General features: G+C 39.4%; 2 protein-coding genes across 2 annotated transcripts in view; one reads left to right on the top strand and one right to left on the bottom strand.

Annotated features, from left to right (window-relative positions):
* Positions 1-10866, bottom strand: part of znf384b (zinc finger protein 384 b) — a 16234-nt gene extending 5368 nt beyond the window's left edge. The window contains exon 1 of the mRNA XM_073847794.1: positions 10854-10866. Coding sequence (XP_073703895.1) covers positions 10854-10866 — 13 coding nt within the window. The remainder of the gene's footprint in view (positions 1-10853) is intronic.
* LOC141343400 (serine/threonine-protein kinase SBK1-like) lies at positions 10792-20995 on the top strand. Its single transcript, XM_073848001.1, has 4 exons — positions 10792-11209; positions 17554-17698; positions 17831-18033; positions 20108-20995. The coding sequence occupies exons 1-4, from the start codon at positions 11204-11206 to the stop codon at positions 20825-20827; spliced, it is 1074 nt and encodes a 357-aa protein (XP_073704102.1). The 5' UTR covers positions 10792-11203; the 3' UTR covers positions 20828-20995.
* The last annotated feature ends 510 nt before the right edge of the window (positions 20996-21505 follow it).

The following is a 21505-nucleotide window of genomic DNA, read 5'->3' as shown; positions in this document are numbered from 1 at the left end:
ATTCTCTGAATAATCAACTTTTTGATTGCTTTAACAGCAAATCGAAATACGAGCAGAAATAAATAAATATAATTCATAAGAAAAATATAATAATAGGCCTAATAATAATAATAATAATAATAATAATAATAGCTATTATTATTTTATTATTATTATTATTATTATTATATTATTTATATTATTATTATTACTATTATTATTATTATTTCGTTTTGAAAAACGAAATTAAGCTAGATTTGTTTGTATTTTTGTATTTATTCTGCATGATGCGATAGACAGTAAAGACAGGTTGAGTTGAAAAGTGGCTTTCATTGCCGCCAACATAATTATTAAAGCATAAGCTCTCTTTTTACCCACGGACAAAAATACTAAAACTGATTTTTTTTTCATTGATTTTGTCCATTTTTAACAGAACGAAATTATTATTATCATAATACAATCAAACCGTTTGTCATTTCTATTTTATTTCAAAATCAAACTTTCATCCAAATAATATTCCAAGCTCAGAGTCGATTATTCAGAAATAACAGTTTTGATCTGATCATCTTAAATCCTCTGGGTCTGAGGGCAGATTGGAGATTAATCCTAATAAACATGCCGCTACAATTGAAAACATTACATTAAAATTACTAAAACAGTGTATTTCTATAGCTAGTGTATTCTAACTCCAGCAGCGTGCATCCTCCTTTATGTCAGGACTGTGGCAAAGGCAGCGTGGACAAACGCTTAGCTCCCTCACATAACATAATCATATCATCTATAACAGGAACATCAGATCGTTTTTATGACATATTATGTCGTTATTACGAGAAAAAGATGTCGTTTTAACGAGAAAATTATGTCGTTTTTACGAGAAAAGATGTGGTTTTAACGAGAAAATTATGTCGTTTTACGAGAAAAGATGTCGTTTTAACGAGAAAAGATGTCGTTTTTACGAGAAAATATGTCGTTTTTACGAGAAAAGATCTCGTTATAACGACATAGCTGAGTGGGAAAAAAATAAGTGTGTGGCAGCAATGCGTCACCGTACTGTTCAAACGGCTTTGCTTTATTTAATAATATTTTCAAAATATAAAATTGCCTGAATTAAAAAAAAGGTTAAAAGCAATACAAAACAAATAATGTACAGGTTATGTTGTCATTCCTTTGCTCTCAAACTAAATGCAATGTAATAATAGGCCTTATTTAATAATAAAATTAATAGTGCTGCATGCATCTAACTTTGGGTGAAAAGCTTAAGATCACAAATCGCCAAAATGAGTCTACATGTTAATGATGAATAATACACAAACACATTTCCAAAACTGTAAAAGGTTATTATAAAATAAAGCATGCATTGTGATAAACAGTTACTGTCTTAAGTGCACTCATTTTGTCACGTATTGGTCGTCTTGTCATCATTAACTCTTGCAGTACACATCATGGACTTCATTCCCCACAAGCCACTGCACTCATCACTGCATTCACCTGCTCCTTGTTTCTCACTGCACTGATTACCACTCACAGCTGCACCTCATCACACGGACTGCATTTAAGCTTCTCACACACACAGCCACCTTGCGAAGTCTTATTGTTCCTCATGGTCGTAATTCTGAGCGTTTCTTCCCGTGTTTGTTTTCCCATGTGTTTGATTCCTGGACTCCCTCCCGTGTTTGATTCTCGCTGCCAGCCCCGACCTTTCTGCCTGTTTTTTGACGACGATTTCTGCCTGCCCCTTTGTGTTTGTTTGTTTTGTGTACCTAATAAATGCTGCGAATGGATCCGCACGTTTCAGTCTGACTCCCTGTTACAGAAGACTTCGCCACACACAAGGATCCAGTGGCTTTATGGTGTCATCCGGTTCCAGCATGAATCCAATGGTACAGATCATGCTGCTCAAGCAGGGTGAGCGGACAATTGAGGATTTTGTCATGGCCTTCATTGAATTGGCAAATCTGTCTTCAATGGATGAGACTTGTCTTATGATTTTTTTTCGTGGAGGACTCTCAGAGCCATGGCTTCCCACATGCCAAATTTTGAACCAGACTGGACTCTGCACTATTACATGGCTCTTTTGTTGTGTGGCTCTCCGTTTACTGTGGGTGAGGTTGAGCCACAGCACAAGATGGCTACCGCCAAGTCAGAGTCTCCGCCGCCAGAGTGCCCTCCAGCGACCGCTCGCCCAGAGCCTGCTCACGCCAACCCCGAGCCTGTTCACAATATGGCCGCCCTTCCTGAGCCTGTTGCCAGGATGGCTTCTGTTCCTGAGTTCCCGGCCAAGATGGCTGCCTCGCATGAGTCTGTAAACAAGATGGCCTCCCTTCTAGAGTCTTTTCACAAGATGACCTCCCTTCTAGAGTCTGTTCGCAAGATGGCCGCCCTTCCAGAGCCTGTTTGCAAGATGGCCGCCTTCCCAGAGTCTCCGCTGGTTCCGCCCGGTCTTCAAGAGCCTCCGCTGGTTCCGCCCGGCCTCCAGAGCCTCTGCTGGTTCCGCCCGGGCCTTCAAGAGCCTCCGCTGGTTCCGCCCGGCCTTCCAGAGCCTCCGCTGGTTCCGCCCAGCCTCCCAGAGCCTCCGCTGGTTTCCGCCCGGCCTTCCAGAGCCTCCGCTGATTTCGCCCAGCCTTCCAGAGCCTCCGCTGGTTCAGCCCAGCCTTCCAGAGCCTCAGCTGGTTCAGCCCAGCCTTCCAGAGCCTCCGCTGGTTCCATCCAGTCGTCCTGAGATTCCTGTCTGCCCGGTTCTGGTCACGGAGGCCATGCATGGACTGTGTGGGTTCCCACCCACCCTCCCTGCTGCTCCAGTCCCGCCACCTCTGTCTCCTGACAGTCCCTCTGCTCACCCACATCCCACCTTCGGTGCAGAGGACTTGCCTTGGGACTGCCAGTCTCCATCAGTGTCCAGACTGAGGGATCCCCTCACCATCACCTCCAGTCTCAGAGTCCTGGACTCCACCTCGGCCCTCCGACCTTGCGGCTCCACCCCGGCTCTGTGCTCCTCGTCTCCGTTGTCGGCCGTCGGCCCACCAGCTCCTCCGGGCTCCATCGTCTCTCCGGCTCCGCCCCGGTCAGTCGTCGCCCCACCTTTGCCTCTGGACTCTACTCCTCCGGCTGCGCCTCGTCACTCCGTCCTGCCGGCTCTGTGGACCTCCTCCCTCCCATGGGCACAGCCTCGATCCTCTGTCACTCCGGCTCCGCTGCGTACCTCCGGACCTCCATCTCCGCCGGGGTCACCAGAGCCTTGGGTTCCGCATTGGCCCTCCGGATCCTCGGTGTCACCTAGAACCATCGACTCTCCGGTTCCGCCTCGGGCTCCACCGGCTCCACCTCCGTCGGTCGGGCCCCATGGAGGAGCCAACCCTTCCTCCACCATGGCTTCTCCCTCCGTCGGCTCCGCCTCAGTCCATAGCTCCATTACCCCCACATGGACCTGGCCCTCCATCCCTCCCCCTGTTCCGCTCCGCTCCACCACCCTCCAGGTTGTATTAGGTGGTTAGAGCGTCTGGAAGCCGCTCCTTGGGGAGGGGCTCTGTCACGTATTGGTCGTCTTGTCATCATTAACTCTTGCAACTACACATCATGGACTTCATTCCCCACAAGCCACTGTACTCATCACTGCATTCACCTGCTCCTTGTTTCTCACTGCACTGATTACCACTCACAGCTGCACCTCATCACACTGACTGCATTTAAGCTTCTCACACACACAGCCACCTTGCGAAGTCTTATTGTTCCTCATGGTCGTAATTCTGAGCGTTTCTTTCCGTGTTTGTTTTCCCATGTGTTTGATTCCTGGACTCCCTCCCGTGTTTGATTCTCGCTGCCAGCCCCGACCTTTCTGCCTGTTTTTTGACGACGATTTCTGCCTGCCCCTTTGTGTTTGTTGTTTTGTGTTACCTAATAAATGCTGCGAATGGATCCGCACGTCTCAGTCTGACTCCCTGTTACAGATTTATTTAGTCTACAAATTAAAATAATAATTATAATAATGACTATTATCAGTATTATTTACTGTCACAGAGCACCTTCTCCCCGAAACAGTGCATACTACTCTTTCAGCTATTAAAATAGTTCTGTTTTGTATGTAATGGCAAAGTGACTATATTTTGTTTCATTTTTTTATTAAGTTAATTTAGAAAAAAGGTTTGGAGCATTTTTTGTTCCTTAAATATAAGTTTTTAATTTTTAAAGTAAGGATCAGGCGACCAGTGGCAGACAGTGAGTTGATCGTGTTTGATCAATTTTGACTTATCAAATAATCACAACTTGCCTAAAATAAATATTAGATATAGTCTTAAAAAAGTTAAAGTATAAAACAATGTAATTTCATCGTTAAAATAATATAAATGTGTGTTATTAGGCACATATGCAATCGTTGGTGCGGAGAGTGGAAGCTAAGCCGCATTGCAGGACATAAAGGCGCCAGCGCAATCACTTGCATTTTTGCAGTGGAAACAATTTAAAATATTTCGCCATTTTAGGTCAAAGTAATACATCATTTGGAACTGTAAAGGTTCTACTTTTACTACTTTTAATATCACAATATCAACAAAACAAAAAACAATCATGATGCCCTTTCTGTCATCTCAACAGGAGCGTTTCTCAGCGAATACATACCTCACAGACAATAACAGGTGTATATATAGAATGCTTTAAATTATTACTTAATGAAATAATAAAACAACTCGAAAACAGAAACTCTTTCATTATGTAGTCTGTAAAGATTAATTTCTCTCTAAAGGCGCGTCTAAATAGGAAATGCTCAGTCAGGATCAACAACTTCATCCTTGCAACACTGACTCAGAAAACAAAAAATAGTATTTTTTAGTGTTTATTTTACATTAATTGACAATAGGATAAAACACAGGCGGTAAATATATACACATTTATATTAGTTTATTGTTGAAATTAACATTGTTTTATACTTGGCCTATAGATTTTATTGTTGGCAAGTCGTGATGATTTGAGAAGGCAAAACTGATCAAACACATGCTATGATCAACTCACTGTCCACCGCTGGCTGCTTGGTCGTTACTTTAAAAAAACGAAAACTTATATTGAACGAACAAAAAATGCTCCAAACGTTTTTCTAAATTAACTTAATAAAAAACGAAACGAAATACAATCACTTTGTCATTACATGCAAAACTGAACTATTTTAATAGCTGAAACAGTAGTATAAGCTGTTTACATCATAATACTTAAAATAGTAATTATTATTTTTATTATTATTATTTTATTATTATTATTATTTTAATTTATAGGCTAAACAAATGAGTGCACAAATGTGTTTGTGTACTATTCATTCTTAACATGTAGACTCATTTTGGCGATTTTATGATAAGCTTTTCACCCAGAGTTAGATGCATGCTTCACTGTTAATGTAATTATTAAATATGTAATATATTACATTGCATTTAGTTTGAGAGCAAAGTAATGACAACATAACCTGTACATTATTTGTTTTGTATTGCTTTTTACCATCCCCTCTCCAAACTCTATTGTTTTTTAGAAAATTCAGGCAATTTCATATTCTGATAAAATATTATTGTCACGTGAGAAGGAGGAGGTCTGGGTCCAAATGCAGGGGAGAGACTTTAATATAACAAAACACAAATAAACATAAACCAAAAGGCCAACACGGCACACCAAAACACAAACAAAGCAAGATCAGGAACATAAACTTCAGGAATAAGAATCACGAAAAACAAACCACACAGAAGACAATGCAGCCAGAAAGAGCAGTGAGACATGAGAGTTCTTATAGACCAGATAATAGTGAGCAGGTGTGAGTGTAATCAGTGCTAATGACAAGACAGGAGTGTACAATTTGGGGAAGTGCTGTGGAGGGAAGGGAAAACAGCGACCTCAGGTGGCTGAGGGAAACCCCACAGCCCAGATCATGACACTACCCCCTCCCCACGGAACGGCTCCTAGACGTTCCACAAGTCTGGAGGGTGGAGGAACGGGGGAAGGCAAATCAGGGGGAGGGACGGCGGGCCAGGAACAGAGAGCAGCGTGCAGCGCAGTCACCGCCGCGTCAGGAACAGAGAGCGCAGTTGCCTCCGCGTCCAGAACAGAGAGCGCAGTCAGGCGCAGAGATAGCGGTCACGGCCGCGTCTGGAACAGCGAGAGCGGTCACCGCCGCATCAGGAACAGCGAGAGCGGTCACCGCCACGTCCGGAACAGAGAGCGCGGTCACCGCCGCGTCAGGAACAGCGAGAGCGGTCACCGCCACATCAGGAACAGCGAGAGCGGTCACCGCCGCATCAGGAACAGCGAGAGCAGTCATCGCCGCATCAGGAACAGCGAGAGCGGTCACCGCCGCGTCAGGAACAGCGAGAGCGGTCACCGCCGCGTCAGGAACAGCGAGAGCGGTCACCGCCGCGTCAGGAACAGCGAGAGCGGTCACCGCCGCGTCAGGAACAGCGAGAGCGGTCATCGCCGCGTCAGGAACAGCGAGAGCGGTCATCGCCGCGTCAGGAACAGCGAGAGCGGTCACCGCCGCGTCAGGAACAGCGAGAGCGGTCACCGCCGCGTCAGGAACAGCGAGAGCGGTCACCGCCGCGTCAGGAACACCGAGAGCGGTCACCGCCGCGTCAGGAACAGCGAGAGCGGTCACCGCCGCGTCAGGAACAGCGAGAGCGGTCACCGCCGCATCAGGAACAGCGAGAGCGGTCACCGCCGCATCAGGAACAGCGAGAGCGGTCATCGCCGCATCAGGAACAGCGAGAGCGGTCACCGCCACGTCCGGAACAGAGAGCGCGGTCACCGCCGCGTCAGGAACAGCGAGAGCGGTCACCGCCACGTCCGGAACAGAGAGCGCGGTCACCGCCGCGTCAGGAACAGCGAGAGCGGTCACCGCCGCATCAGGAACAGAGAGCGCAGTTGCCTCCACGTCCAAAACAGAGAGCGCGGTTGCCTCCGCGTCCAGAACAGAGAGCGCAGTCGCCTCCGCGTCAGGCGCAGAGATAGCGGTCACGGCCGCCTCTGGAACAGCGAGAGCGGTCACCGCCGCATCAGGAACAGCGAGAGCGGTCACCGCCACGTCCGGAACAGAGAGCGCGGTCACCGCCGCGTCAGGAACAGCGAGAGCGGTCACCGCCACATCAGGAACAGCGAGAGCGGTCACCGCCGCATCAGGAACAGCGAGAGCGGTCACCGCCGCGTCAGGAACAGCGAGAGCGGTCACCGCCGCATCAGGAACAGCGAGAGCGGTCACCGCCGCATCAGGAACAGCGAGAGCGGTCATCGCCGCATCAGGAACAGCGAGAGCGGTCACCGCCACGTCCGGAACAGAGAGCGCGGTCACCGCCGCGTCAGGAACAGCGAGAGCGGTCACCGCCGCATCAGGAACAGAGAGCGCGGTCACCGCCGCGTCAGGAACAGCGAGAGCGGTCACTGCCGCATCAGGAACAGCGAGAGCGGTCACTGCCGCGTCCGGAACAGAGAGCGCGGTCACCGCCGCGTCAGGAACAGCGAGAGCGGTCACCGCCGCATCAGGAACAGCGAGAGCGGTCACCGCCGCGTCCGGAACAGAGAGAGCGGTCACCGCCGCGTCAGGAACAGCGAGAGCGGTCACCGCCGCATCAGGAACAGCGAGAGCGGTCACCGCCGCGTCCGGAACAGAGAGAGCGGTCACCGCCGCGTCAGGAACAGAGAGAACGGTCACCGCCGCGTCCGGAACAGAGAGAGCGGTCACCGCCGCATCAGGAACAGCGAGAGCGGTCACCGCCGCATCAGGAACAGCGAGAGCGGTCACCGCCGCATCAGGAACAGCGAGAGCGGTCACTGCCGCATCAGGAACAGCGAGAGCGGTCACCGCCGCGTCCAGAACAGAGAGAGCGGTCACCGCCGCGTCCGGAACAGAGAGAGCGGTCACCGCCGCGTCAGGAACAGCGAGAGCGGTCACCGCCGCATCAGGAACAGCGAGAGCGGTCACCGCCGCGTCAGGAACAGCGAGAGCGGTCACCGCCGCGTCCGGAACAGAGAGAGCGGTCACCGCCGCGTCCGGAACAGCGAGAGCGGTCACCGCCGCGTCCGGAACAGCGAGAGCGGTCACCGCCGCATCAGGAACAGCGAGAGCGGTCACCGCCGCGTCCGGAACAGAGAGCGCGGTCACCGCCGCGTCCGGAACAGAGAGAGCGGTCACCGCCGCGTCCGGAACAGAGAGAGCGGTCACCGCCGCGTCCGGAACAGAGAGCGCGGTCACCGCCGCGTCCGGAACAGAGAGAGCGGTCACCGCCGCGTCCGGAACAGAGAGCGCGGTCACCGCCGCGTCCGGAACAGAGAGCGCGGTCACCGCCGCGTCCGGAACAGAGAGCGCGGTCACCGCCGCGTCCGCAACAGAGAGCGCGGTCACCGCCGCGTCCGGAACAGAGAGAGCGGTCACCGCCGCTTCGGGGACCGAGATAGTGGACGCCGCCACCTTCCCGTGAAACAGCGTCTCTATCCCCGCCGCAAAGCAGGGGCGCATCCGCGCAGCCTCGGCGCTACGGGCATCCATCGCCGCCAGGCAAGCGTAGATGCATTCAAAACGAGCGGCCGACGCCGCCTCGAAGGACATCCCCGCTGTCTCGGGAACAGAACGGGGGGACGCCGCCTCCTTGAAAAAAAAATTCCTCCCCGCTGGACCCATCTTTGCTGGCTGCATTCTGTCACGTGAGAAGGAGGAGGTCTGGGTCCAAATGCAGGGGAGAGACTTTAATATAACAAAACACAAATAAACATAAACCAAAAGGCCAACACGGCACACCAAAACACAAACAAAGCAAGATCAGGAACATAAACTTCAGGAATAAGAATCACGAAAAACAAACCACACAGAAGACAATGCAGCCAGAAAGAGCAGTGAGACATGAGAGTTCTTATAGACCAGATAATAGTGAGCAGGTGTGAGTGTAATTAGTGCTAATGACAAGACAGGAGTGTACAATTTGGGGAAGTGCTGTGGAGGGAAGGGAAAACAGCGACCTCAGGTGGCTGAGGGAAACCCCACAGCCCAGATCATGACAATTATGAAATAAAGCAAAGCCATTTCAACTGCGCTCTTTACCATTTTATTTTGGTGTGTTAAAGTACCATGATCCGCACTTACAAAACAGTCTTCTTTTTAGCGTTTATTTTACATTAATAACCAATGGGATAAAACACGGGTGTGGTGTTTTAGCAGCTAATTTATTGGTGATTAATATAAAATAAACGCTAAAAACTCTGTTTTGTCAGTGTTGCATAGTCTCATGCCTACTATGAGAAATAAAGTTTAATAAATGCAATACAATGCATCCCGCACCTAAACAGGTGGCCTGGGGCGGGGCCACAAATCCGTGAGTACAGTTTACAAACCGTGGGAACGGATTGCTAAAGCGTGTGCACGGATTATGAATTTGTGGGTACGGATTCAAAATCCGAGGGTACGGTTTACAAAATCTGAGCGCACGGATTGGAAATTCGTGGGTACGGTTTGTTAATCCGTGGGCACGACTTGTTAAACCGAGGGAACAGTTTAAGAATTCGTGAGTACGGTTTATAAACTGAGGGAACGAATTGCAAAACCGTCCCCACGGATTAATTATTTTTCTTCTACAGGTGACGTAAGGGGCTCCGTAGTATCTTATTTGCCATCAAAGGAATAAATTAATTTTGATATATATTTTAATAAAAAACTGTTCTTTTAAATTGTACACATATTTCAGAATATTACTGTATTTTTGATCAAATAAATGCAGAATCAGATTTGCCATCAAAGGAACAAATCACATTTAAAAATATATATTTAAATAGAAAACAGTTCTTTTAAATTGTAATAATATTTCAGAATATTACTGTATTTATTTATGATCAAATAAATGCAGAATCAGATTTGCCATCAAAGGAATCAATTACATTTTAAAGTATATTTAAATAGAAAACAGTTCTTTTACATTGTAAAGATATTTCAGAATATGACTGTACTTTTGATCAAATAAATGCAGCCTTCCACTGACACCTTGTTAAAAATAAATAAATAAATAAATAAATAAATATGTAATGAATAAATAATAATTAAATAAAATGTTATTTTTATTAAAAAGAAATAAAAATCCATCCAAACAATAATTTAAACCAGCAGCTTATTATTTTGTAGATTAAATATTCAACCTAACCTTCTGGGTATTTTTATGTACTATCATTATTTATTATATTAATTGTTATTTAATTATTAATTATTATCTTGCCTAAAATGAATCCAAAATATGTTGGAACTTAACATTCAATAAATCAACATTTATTAATAAATTGAATAAATAATAATTCATTAAAAAAATAATTGCTTATAATAATCATGTTAATAATGATTTTAATTTACTTATTTTGGATTTATTTTAAGCCAGCCATATAGTAATTTTTAAACAATATTAAAAACTTTCAGCTGTTCACATGAATAAAAAAAGTGTGTGACCAAACAAGGAAATTGATTACACTAGGATGCATTTCCGCTAATGGACTGTGTAGTATTAAATACTTCCTAAAATGGACATTATGCAATTTCACTGTGTTGATGTCTTAGCCAAGACCTCAGTAGTAATTAGATCTCAAAACTGTAAATGTCTGGTTATCTTTTTCAATCTCACTTGATCCTGCAGAGCTGCTGACTAGAGCTGCTGTTCTGAACAGTAGGAGGAATTTAGTAAGTAGGAAAGTGATAGTGCTAGTAGGAAGAGGGGAGATCAAGAGAGAGAGAGAGAGGAGGATTAGGAAAGATACTGCAGGGAACAGCAGGGACTTAATAAAGTGTTGCAGATAAACTGACTGACAGGTGGAACACGTTGGGACGCTTTACTGATGTACAAGAAAAAAGACAGAGTGTGAGACGTCTGGGAAGGGGCTGCATACCTCACTGTTGTAGTACATGGCTATTTGGGATGGAAACAACCAGAGGAATTTTGGAGGGAAAAAGGCAGAGCAAGAGAGAGAGAGAGAGAGAGCGGGGAAGGTGGTAAGCATGAGTGAAGGCCGACAGACTCATTGAGGATCAAGAGAGAGAGAGAGAGCACAGATATAAAAATACTCAGTGGCACGGACACTTGCAGTGTGACATCTGATTAACTGCTTGCCGATCTCAGTTGTATGTTGATAACGACCAACAGACAGTTTGACTCAGATCTCAGTCCTGTGCAGATGGGAAAGAGACAGTGAGAGAGAAACTGACTGTTTCCGAGACTTCCTGAAAGACCTGCAGCGTTGGACAATGACTGTGAGTCAAATACTGCTCCATTTCATAACAACACACATTAACAAGTACATATGTGTTACTAGAAATGAATACATAATATGTATAAGAATAACACACACAAACATGCATGTAGGATTTAACAGGACAAAACCTGAAATGCTATAGGCATGATTATAAGCCACCGTTTACAAACCACCACATGTCATTTTTAATATATAACAAATGAAATGGTTCATTGATAAATTCACTAATGGGTTGTTTTTGAATGGCAGCTTTAAGTAAATCATGACTAAACAACATTTCAGGTTTATCCTGCTAAATCCGTTAAAGCTGTGCTATACACCTGTGGCTAATATTAAGCGTTCCAGCCGTTCTCCAAGCACATACTGCACATATCCTATTGCATGTCACTGATAAACCATTCAAATTCATTTTGAATATCAAAAGTGAAAAAGGTCGTCACTGCAATTAAATGGGAAAAGAGTTTTTAATGTTTTGCTTACCAAGCTGCATTTATTCAAATAAATAAATAAATAAATAGCACTGTGAAATATTATTATTACAACTTTATTTTTAATATATATATATTCATTTTTATTATATTTTAAAATGAAATGTATTCCTGTGATGGCAAAGCTGAATTTTTAGCAACTACTTGTCACATGATCCTTTGGAAACTATTTTAATATGCTGATTTTGTGCTGAAGAAACATTTCTTATTATTATCAATTTTTACTGCTTATTATTTTTGTACTGTAACTGTAATACACATTTAAAACTTTGGTTAAAAACACATATTTAAAATAAGGACACATTAAAATTATTACATTAAATGTGACAGTGAAGACATCTGTTTTCAAATATTTCTATTTTAAATAAATTCTGTTCTTTTGAAATTTCTATTCATCAGAGAATAAAAAAGTAATAAAAATTTACTAAAAAATAGATAATAATAATAATAATATTAGATGAAAATGTACACAATATAATATTGAAGGGTAAGGTGGAATTTAAAAAAAAAATAAAACATGAAAATAAATAAATAAATAATAATAATACATGAAAATATACACAGTAATAATTTTAAACATGGGTACATAATGTGAAATTAATAAATAAATAAATAAAACGGGAAAAAAGATGATAAAATGATAATAAATAAACACATAAATAATAATAATTATTATTATATTGACAGATAATTATATCAATTACAATATTAATAAAAAAAGGAAAATAAGGTGTTAGAAATTGAAATAACAATGAATAAGTCAACAAATGAAAAAAACTATATTATGTGTAATTTTAATAATAATAATTATTATTATTATTATTATATTACATGAAAATGTAAACTGTAATACTTTTGAACAAAGGTAAATTAGGTGGAATTAAAAAATAAAGAAAATAAATAGAAAGATTAAAAAAAGGAAGAAATTGAAATAAAAAATGTAAAATAATAATAATTCATGTAAATATACACAGTAGTAATATTTAACAAGGGTAAATAAGGTGGAATTATTGAATAAATAAATAAAAAGAGAACAAATACACAGTAATAATAAATAAAAAGAGAACAAATACAGTAATAATACTGAACACAGGTAAATAAATAAATAAATAGAACGAGAAAAAAGATGGCAGAAATGGAAATAAATAAATACATTAATAATATTAATAATAATAATAATAAATATACTGACAATGATATCAGTAACAACATTAATGAAAACGGGAAAATAAGGTGAAAATTGTAATCAAAATAAATAAGTCAACAAATGAATTATGTTATTATGTGTAATGTTAATAATAATAATAATAATAATAATACATTAAAATATAGACAGTAATAATATTGAACAAGGGTAAATAAGGTGGCATAAATAAATAGAAAGAGAAAAATATGGAAGAAATTGCAATAAATAAATTCATAATAATAATACATGAAAATATACACAATAATACATTTAACAAGAGTAAATAAGGTGGAATAAATAAATAAATTAATGAATTAATATAAAGAGAATAAAGATGGCGGAAATTAAAATAAATTAATAATAATATTTATAATAATAATATAAATATATCGACTAATTTTGAATAACAATATTAATGAAAACGGGAAAATAAGGTGTTAGAAATTGGAATAAAAATAAATAAGTCAACAAACAAAAAAACAATATTATGTATAATGTTAATAATAATATTACATTATTATTATTATTTTTTTTCAGTTTTAAATCAACATCAATCTTACTGTACTTTACACACATGAGGGTTACATGGAAAATGTAACAAGCTAGAGGCTGCACGTCCACTCCTGGCAGCTTATTAAAGGCCACTGCCAGAGACGTCTATCAGTAAGATAAAGGCTGCTTTGGTGGTTCTGTTCTCAGTGCCTAGCAACGCACTCATACAACCACTCCACTAGACATACATAACAGATGTATAAAGTCGTAATTGAATACCACACAAGTATACGTTCTTTGATGGTGCTGGGAATACATGTTGCAGCTCCTCAGCTGTATGGTGTTAATAAAAATTCCATAGACTGACATAGCAAAAACATGAACACAGACGCACACAGGACAGGTGTGACGCACACTTCTAGGAACTTTAATCAACAAATGTCCCTTATAAACGTATAGGGTGTAATGTAAACATGAGCTGCTTGCTTTGTGTTATGCAAAACACACTTGTAATATACACCCGAGCTATTTCAGGGCCGTCAAGGTGTTAATGGGCTCATGGTATTGTTTCACTATTCTCTGTCTGGCATAATAGTGAAGGCTGGTGATAGAACTGACAGATGGGAAGTTCAGCTATTATTATTACACAGCTTTCTGGAATACTTAGATGACATTTTATTGCATAATTGTGAATTTTTGTGTAACTGAGTGTTGTCTCAAGTAACAAGTTTCCTAATTAGCAATGCTAGCTCCCTTTTCTTTCATTTCAAGGCTATTTTTTTATTTGGTTATTTGGTAAGCAGTCATGTTATGAGAATAATGCACAATCAGCTGTTTTTATTATTATACTGGTTAAAAGGTTGAAGTCAAAAGTTAAATACACCTTGCAGAATCTGCAAAATGGTAATTATTTTAAAAATGCATGTTATTATAGTACTGACCTGAATAAGATCACAAGAGAAAAAAGTAGCCAGGGGATATAAACTTTTGAACAGAACAAAGATGTGTACATTTTTCTTATTTTGCCTAAATATCATATTTTTTTTATTTAGTACTGCCCTCCAGAAGCTACAGAAAATACTTACATGTTTCCCAGAAGAATAAATAAGTTACATTTACCCTGATCTTCACATTCTAAAAGTTTTCACCCCTGGCTCTTAAGGCTCTTAATGCAGTGTGGGTTTTTTTCTGAAGCATCAGTGAGCATTTAAACCTTCTGTAATAGTTGCATATGAGTTTCTCAGTTGTCCTCAGTGTTAAAAGATGGATCTCAAAATCATACAGTCATTGTTGGAAAGGATTCAAATAACACAAAAATGCCGAAAAACCAAAGAATTTGTGGAACCTGAAGGATTTTTTTGAAGAACAACAAGCAGTTTAACTGTTCAGGACAAACAAGTGACTCATGAACAGCTATTACTAAACAACAACAACAACAACAAAAACCCCAGCTGTGGATCATTCAGGTAACAATCAGTCCTTGTGACCCTGTAAGTAAACAGGGTCACAAGGACTATATGTAAACATGTGAAATATCTTATTCAGGTCAGTACTAAATAACAAATACCATGCATTTTGTTTTATGATTTCTCTTATTTTGGTAAAAGAATGAACATTTTGCAGATTGTACATTAGAGCTGGGTTTTGACACAAATTTCACGATTTAATTCGATTTGGATTCGGATTCGGATTCACAAGCTTGCAATTCGATTCAATTTCCGATTCAATATTATTTCGGATATCAGTACATGCCCAATTTTCTCAAGAATTTCTCATTTCTATACAAACCCTTCAATTACACACAATTAAGTTTTTATAATAATAAAGTTACAATTACATAATTATATTTTTACTCCAATTCGTTTTTTGAAATATAAACATTCAAAAGGTGGCTGTCGTAAAACCTTGACAGATTTACTCATAAACTCATAAACACTGAAGAACAGGAAAAAATTATATGAAATATGAAACATGTTATACGGTGCATATTTACCGAAATTTTTCTCTCTAGAGTTGATTTTTCTAACTGATGAGTTTATGGTCACAGAACAGCTTAGGTTTTTTCTGAGGTAAATGTAACGTTGTGTGACATTGTTTATAATCTTATATACTGATGTCGGTTGAAAGACTGACTGAGCGATTACATGAGATAAGATATGATTTTGGTAAGTTATAGTCTTTCTTTTAACATACCTTCGGTTGTTTATTCATGTTTATTTCATGCTGAAACTGATTTTATATTAAAGGTTGTATCAGCGATTTCTAGCCTAAAACATAAAGTGTCAATTTCAGCTGACCTTTCTTCACGATCCGCTCGCTGCCTGCCCCATAAATTGTCTGTGAAAAAACCGCGTCTCTCTGGTCAGCCTAGAGTCCGAGATATGCCAAAAAAACAATCGGCACTACCAACCTACCACAGATAAACAAACAGTGTTCCAACCAATCAGCGTCAGGGGTTTGGTGTTGTGGACTTTCCTACTGGTGCTGGGATGTGAGGGAGGCGGAGCGAAAGTCCACAACACCAAACCCCTGACGCTGATTGGTTGGAACACTGTTTGTTTATGTGTGGAAAGGTTGGTAGTGCCGATTGTTTTTTTGGCATATCTCGGACCCTAGGCTGACCAGAGAGACGCGTTTTTTTCACAGACAATTTATGGGGCAGGCAGCGAGCGGATCGTGATGAAAGGTCAGCTGAATTTGACACTTTATGTTTCAGGCTAGAAATCGCTGATACAACCTTTAAAGCGGAGGATATGGTATGCTTACGTGCGTTTCACAGCGTTTCTCTTGAACTGATGCCGCGTTCCAGGCAACCCGTTACCCGTGTTTTTCCAACCTTCTACCTGTGAAAGTGCACTGGAATGGCAGTCAAACCCATGACTTCCCACCCGTGAACTCGTACTAGTTCTGAGTTCTGGCGTCACATAGCCCGCGAAACAACAATGGCAGCCCCTACAAGTGCGGTGTTTATGCAAGTGATACACGGTTAAAAAATAGATTTTAGGACAATATAGCATTGCAGTCAAATTAATAATAATATAATAATAACAAATGCACTCAGGCACTTTGGCATGACTTGCCTGTACGCTACAAAGTCGTGAGTCGTGTTTTGAAATCTTGATTTACGTGCTCAAAAACCTGCTTGGAAAGCAGCATGAGGTGCTACAGCTACAGCGATCTGTCACTCCATATTAAACAGCGCCAAAACGGCATTTATTCTTTGAATATTTTAATAAAATTCAAAGAATTTGAAATCTGAAACATTGTTTCATATCAAAAGTAACAGAGAACACTTATTGTGATTTATTGGATGTGAGGTGCTCAACAATGCTATGTTCCTTAACTGAAAACAGATTAATAGATTCTTGGGATTTAAGAACCAATAGCGTTTCGTAAAAAATATAACCTATTATTATGGAGAAATCGATATTATTTGTGACCCTGGACCACAAAACCAGTCTTAAGTCGCTGGGGTATATTTGTAGCAATAGCCAAAAATACATGGTATGGGTCAAAATGATTGATTTTTCTTTTATGCCAAAAATCATTAGGAAATTAAGTAAAGATCATGTTCCATGAAGATTTTTTGTAAAATCCCTACTATAAATATATCAAAATGTATTTTTTGATTAGTAATATGCATTGTTAAGAACTTAATTTGGAGAACTTTAAAGGTGATTTTCTCAGTATTTTGATTTTTTTGCACCCTCAGATTCCAGATTTTCAAATAGTTGTATCTCGGCCAAATATTGTCCTATCCTAACAAACCATACATCAAAAGAAAGCTTATTTATTGAGCTTTCATGAGATGTATACATCTCAGTTTTGTAAAATTTAACCTTATGACTGGTTTTGTGGTCCAGGGTCACATTTACCCAGCTCTAATAATATACAGTAGGCCTGTCCATTTTTCATACAGTAGCCTATATTATAAAGTGTTGCCTATTTAACCGTAGCAGCACTTAAAATGATTGGTGTTTGATTTATACATAAAAAATAAAAATGTATCAGATTTTAATAATAAAACATTTATCAGTTATAACATGAAAACTAATTATCAGAACATGAAAAGAATTATCAGAATTTTATTTTTGGTGTATGTCAAGGTTTTAAAGTGGAGGCTTTACACAGGATTGTATGATTAAAGTGCAAATGTTGCTGTTGTTTTGTTGTCAGACTGCATCTAGAGAACTGGATGAGCTGTGCTACCTCACGGCTCAGTCCATGACATCACTGGTGACATCCGAGCATTTCAAGCTCATCAAAAAGCTGGGAGAGGGGTCGTATGGCAAAGTGATGCTGGCCGTGCATCAGAAGAGAGGTGGGTTGTTTTGTGGTCACCTGTTTTGTTCATGTTGAGCTCTAGATTAATAGCACTGTGACAAACAAGACAGGGTGTACTGAATATGTGTAAATGAAGCACTGCTTACTTTAGCAATCTCTGAACTTCCAGGAACCCCGATGGCTCTGAAGTTCTTCCCCCGTCGCTCCACCACCCTCCAAGCTTTCCTCCGTGAATACAATCTCTCCGTCTCCTACTGCACACATCCTTCTCTAACGCGGGCTCTGGGCATCTTCTACTCCACACCTTCTCACTACGTCTTTGCGCAGGAGGCCGGTCTTTATGGTGACCTGTATGATGTTATTGTGTCAGAGGTCAGTAGACTTAGCTGAGTTTAATATCACAAACATTTTACAAAAGTTGTTTAGAAGAGAATTGGATGACCCTTACACAACCTTATAGTGGCTCCTCCAGGTCAATCACATCCAGGCTGTCCCTCTCTGACGACAGGCCGGATCTAGGGCTGTAACTGAAATTATGACGATGCATGCATGATGATTGGAGCATTTTTTGTAGTGACGTCTGTCTAGGGAACAACATATCTTTGATTATGCAGGCACGTACATGTTGTCTGATATCCTCACTCACTGTTCTCACTGTCCTGCCAAAAACAACAGTATCTATCATCAGGCATGATACATTAATGCTGTTAATAGTAGTACTTAGTGTCCCACTGAAGAGCAGATTAAATACAGAACACACAGACTTTCTGTTCTCTCATCACTCTTTCCATTTCTTCAGTACTGTATTAGAATGAATGTCATACAAATAATATTGGCAGAGCATCCATACACAGAACAAATGAATTAAAAGGAAAATAAATAAATAAATATCGCATAAATGAAATAAGGTACCAGAAATGCTTAAATAAATAATCAATATAACAACAAATAAACAAATAGCAATAACAATAACACTGAAAAAAGGAGTGAATAAGGGAAAGCAAGCAAACATAACTGCAATAACAAGATTACTTTTAAAATGGAAAAAAATATATTAATATATAATTATTCTACATGATAAAAAATAATAATAATACATACAAATATACAAATAGTAAATAAATAATATTAATTAAAAAGAGAAAAAAGTGGCATAAATTAATAAAAATAAGATGCCAGATGAATATAAATATTCAACGTAACAACAACATCAACAATAATAATAATAAACGGACATATACAAAATAAATGAAAGAGAAAATAAGATATTAAAATGTGAATAAAAATAAATAAGTCAACAAATAAATAAACAATATCATGTACAATGATAATAATAATAATAATATATGAAAATATACAAATATGAATAATACAGAACAAGGGTAAATAAAGTTGCATAAATAAATAAATAAAACTGCAATAAAAATATTATTGAAAAAGGAAAAAATATGGAAAAAATATTTTTTTAATGAAAAAAAATATATTCAATGTAATAATAATAATAATAAATCATTCGTATAAACAAATATGAATAATATTAATGAAAAATTGGAAATAAGGTGTTAATATATGAATAATACGGAACAAGGGTAAATAAGGTTGCATAAATAAATACATAAAACCGCAATAAAAATATTATTGAAAAAGGAAAAAATACGGAAAAAATATTTTTCTAAAGAAAAAATAATAAATAAATATTCAATGTAATAATAATAATAATAATAATAATAATAATAATAATAATAATAATAATAATAATATATCGTTCTTATAAACAAATATGAATAACAATTTTAATAAAAAACTGGAAATAAGGTGTTAGAAATTAAGATAAATAAATAAACAAATAAATAAACAATATTGTGTATAATGTTAATAATAATAATAATATATGAAAATATACAAATATGAATAATACCGCACAAGGGTAGGTAAGGTGGCATAAATAAATAAATATATAAACAAATCAATCAATAAAACCGCAATTAAAAAATATTATTGACAAAAAGGATAAAATAACATCCCAGAAATAGAAATAAATAAATATTAAATGTAATAATAATAATAATAAGAAGAATAATACATTCATATAAACAAATATGAATAACAATATTAATGAAAATGGGAAAATAAGGTTAGAAATTGGAATAAAGATAAAAAAATCAACCAGTAAACAAACAATATTATGTATATAATGTAATAATAAAACTAAAATAAAAATATACAAATATTAATAATACTAAAAATACTAAATAAGGTGGAATAAATAAATAATATTCAATCTAGTAATAATAATTATTTTAATTACTATTATTATCATTTTCATTAATTTCAAATGACTGGTTTTGTGGTCCAGGGTCACATATTAATAATATACTAATTTTATTTATTAGTAGTAGTATAAAATCGATATATATAAAAGCAATCTCTCTGTGTTTTTCTGCAGGAGGGAGTGAGTGAGGAGTGCTCCCAGCGTGTGATGTCTCAGTTGAGTGGTGCGGTGTCTCATCTCCATTCTCTTGGCTTTGTGCACCGTGACATTAAGCCAGAGAACATCTTTTTGTGTGACCGTGCTTGTCGCTGGGTCAAGCTGGGTGACTTTGGCCTGGCGCGAGCACAGGGAACCGAGGTCCGTGCTGTCTGGTACAACTCCCCTTTCTGTGTGCCCGAGGTGGAGGACGCCAAAAGAGTCAGCGACGCAGAGGAAGAAGTGGAGGACACCTGGATGTCTGTGGAGCCCAGTTTAGATACCTGGGCTTTGGGGGTTCTCATATACTGCCTGCTGACAAGCTGCTTCCCCTGGGATGAAAGCACTTCTGATGATCCTTCCTACTGCAAGTACAGAGACTGGTTCAACCAAATGAAACAGAAAGAGGAGACACAAAATATTTTTAGAGAGGAGAATAAGGCTGAAATTGATGTGCCCTCACAGTTTGACTCTTTAAGCTCATTCGTTCTCACCTTGCTGAGAAAGCTGCTGAACCCGCTGCCCAGGCTTCGCCCTGGGCCTGATGAGATCCTGTCGTACCTTGGGGGACCCTGGTTACTGAAGACAGAGAAAGAGGAGATGAGGAGAGAACAGGAGGCACAAGTGGAGGCCAAGAAGATGCATGAGAGAGGAGGGGTGGAAGAGGAAAAAGAGATAATGGGAAGGAGGGAGAGATAAAGGACAGCAATATTATAAACAGATGTACTTTATTTTCAAGATTTTATATAGTGTTTATATTTTACAATACTAGTTTTTTATATGAATAGAAGAGTTTTATTATAAAACTGGAGACATTAAAAGATGTAACTGGATGTGTAAGTAGACTATGTACAATCAGACGTGAACTTTTTGCGGACACTTGGACACTAGCCCCAAAAAGTGTTTGGACAATTATAAAAGTAATAATCTAATCGCATTAGACAACAGTTTTAATTTTAAAGGCACAATATGTAAGATTTTTTAAATTAAAATATCCAAAAACCACTAGAACAGTGTCAAAAGTTTACATACACCTTGCAGAATCTGCAAAATGTTCATTATTTGACCAAAATAAGAGGGATCATACAAAATGCATGTTATTACTGACCTGAATAAGATATTTCACATAAAAGACATTAACATGTTGTCCACAAGAGAAAATAATAGATACATTTATAAAAATGACACAGTTTACATACACTTGTATTTTAATACTGTGTTGTTACCTGAATGATCCACAGTTGTGTTTTTTTGTTTAGTGATAGTTGTTCATGAGTTTCTTGTTTGTTCCTTGTTTGTCCTTGTTTGCCCGCTGTTCTTCAGAAAAGTTCTTAAGGTCCCACAGATTTTTTGTGTACTTGAACACTTTCCAACAAT

The sequence above is a fragment of the Garra rufa genome, chromosome 9, assembly GCF_049309525.1.
Source record: "Garra rufa chromosome 9, GarRuf1.0, whole genome shotgun sequence".
Lineage (NCBI taxonomy): Eukaryota > Metazoa > Chordata > Actinopteri > Cypriniformes > Cyprinidae > Garra > Garra rufa.
This window is presented reverse-complemented; position numbering and strand designations above follow the sequence as displayed.

What these genes read in the sequence shown, in the direction of transcription:
- LOC141343400 (XM_073848001.1), top strand. An exon ending in GGCCGTGCATCAGAAGAGAG is followed by an intron (nt 17,699 to 17,830) that starts GTGGGTTGTTTT and finishes CTGAACTTCCAG; the next exon opens with GAACCCCGATGGCTCTGAAG. An exon ending in ATGATGTTATTGTGTCAGAG is followed by an intron (nt 18,034 to 20,107) that starts GTCAGTAGACTT and finishes GTTTTTCTGCAG; the next exon opens with GAGGGAGTGAGTGAGGAGTG.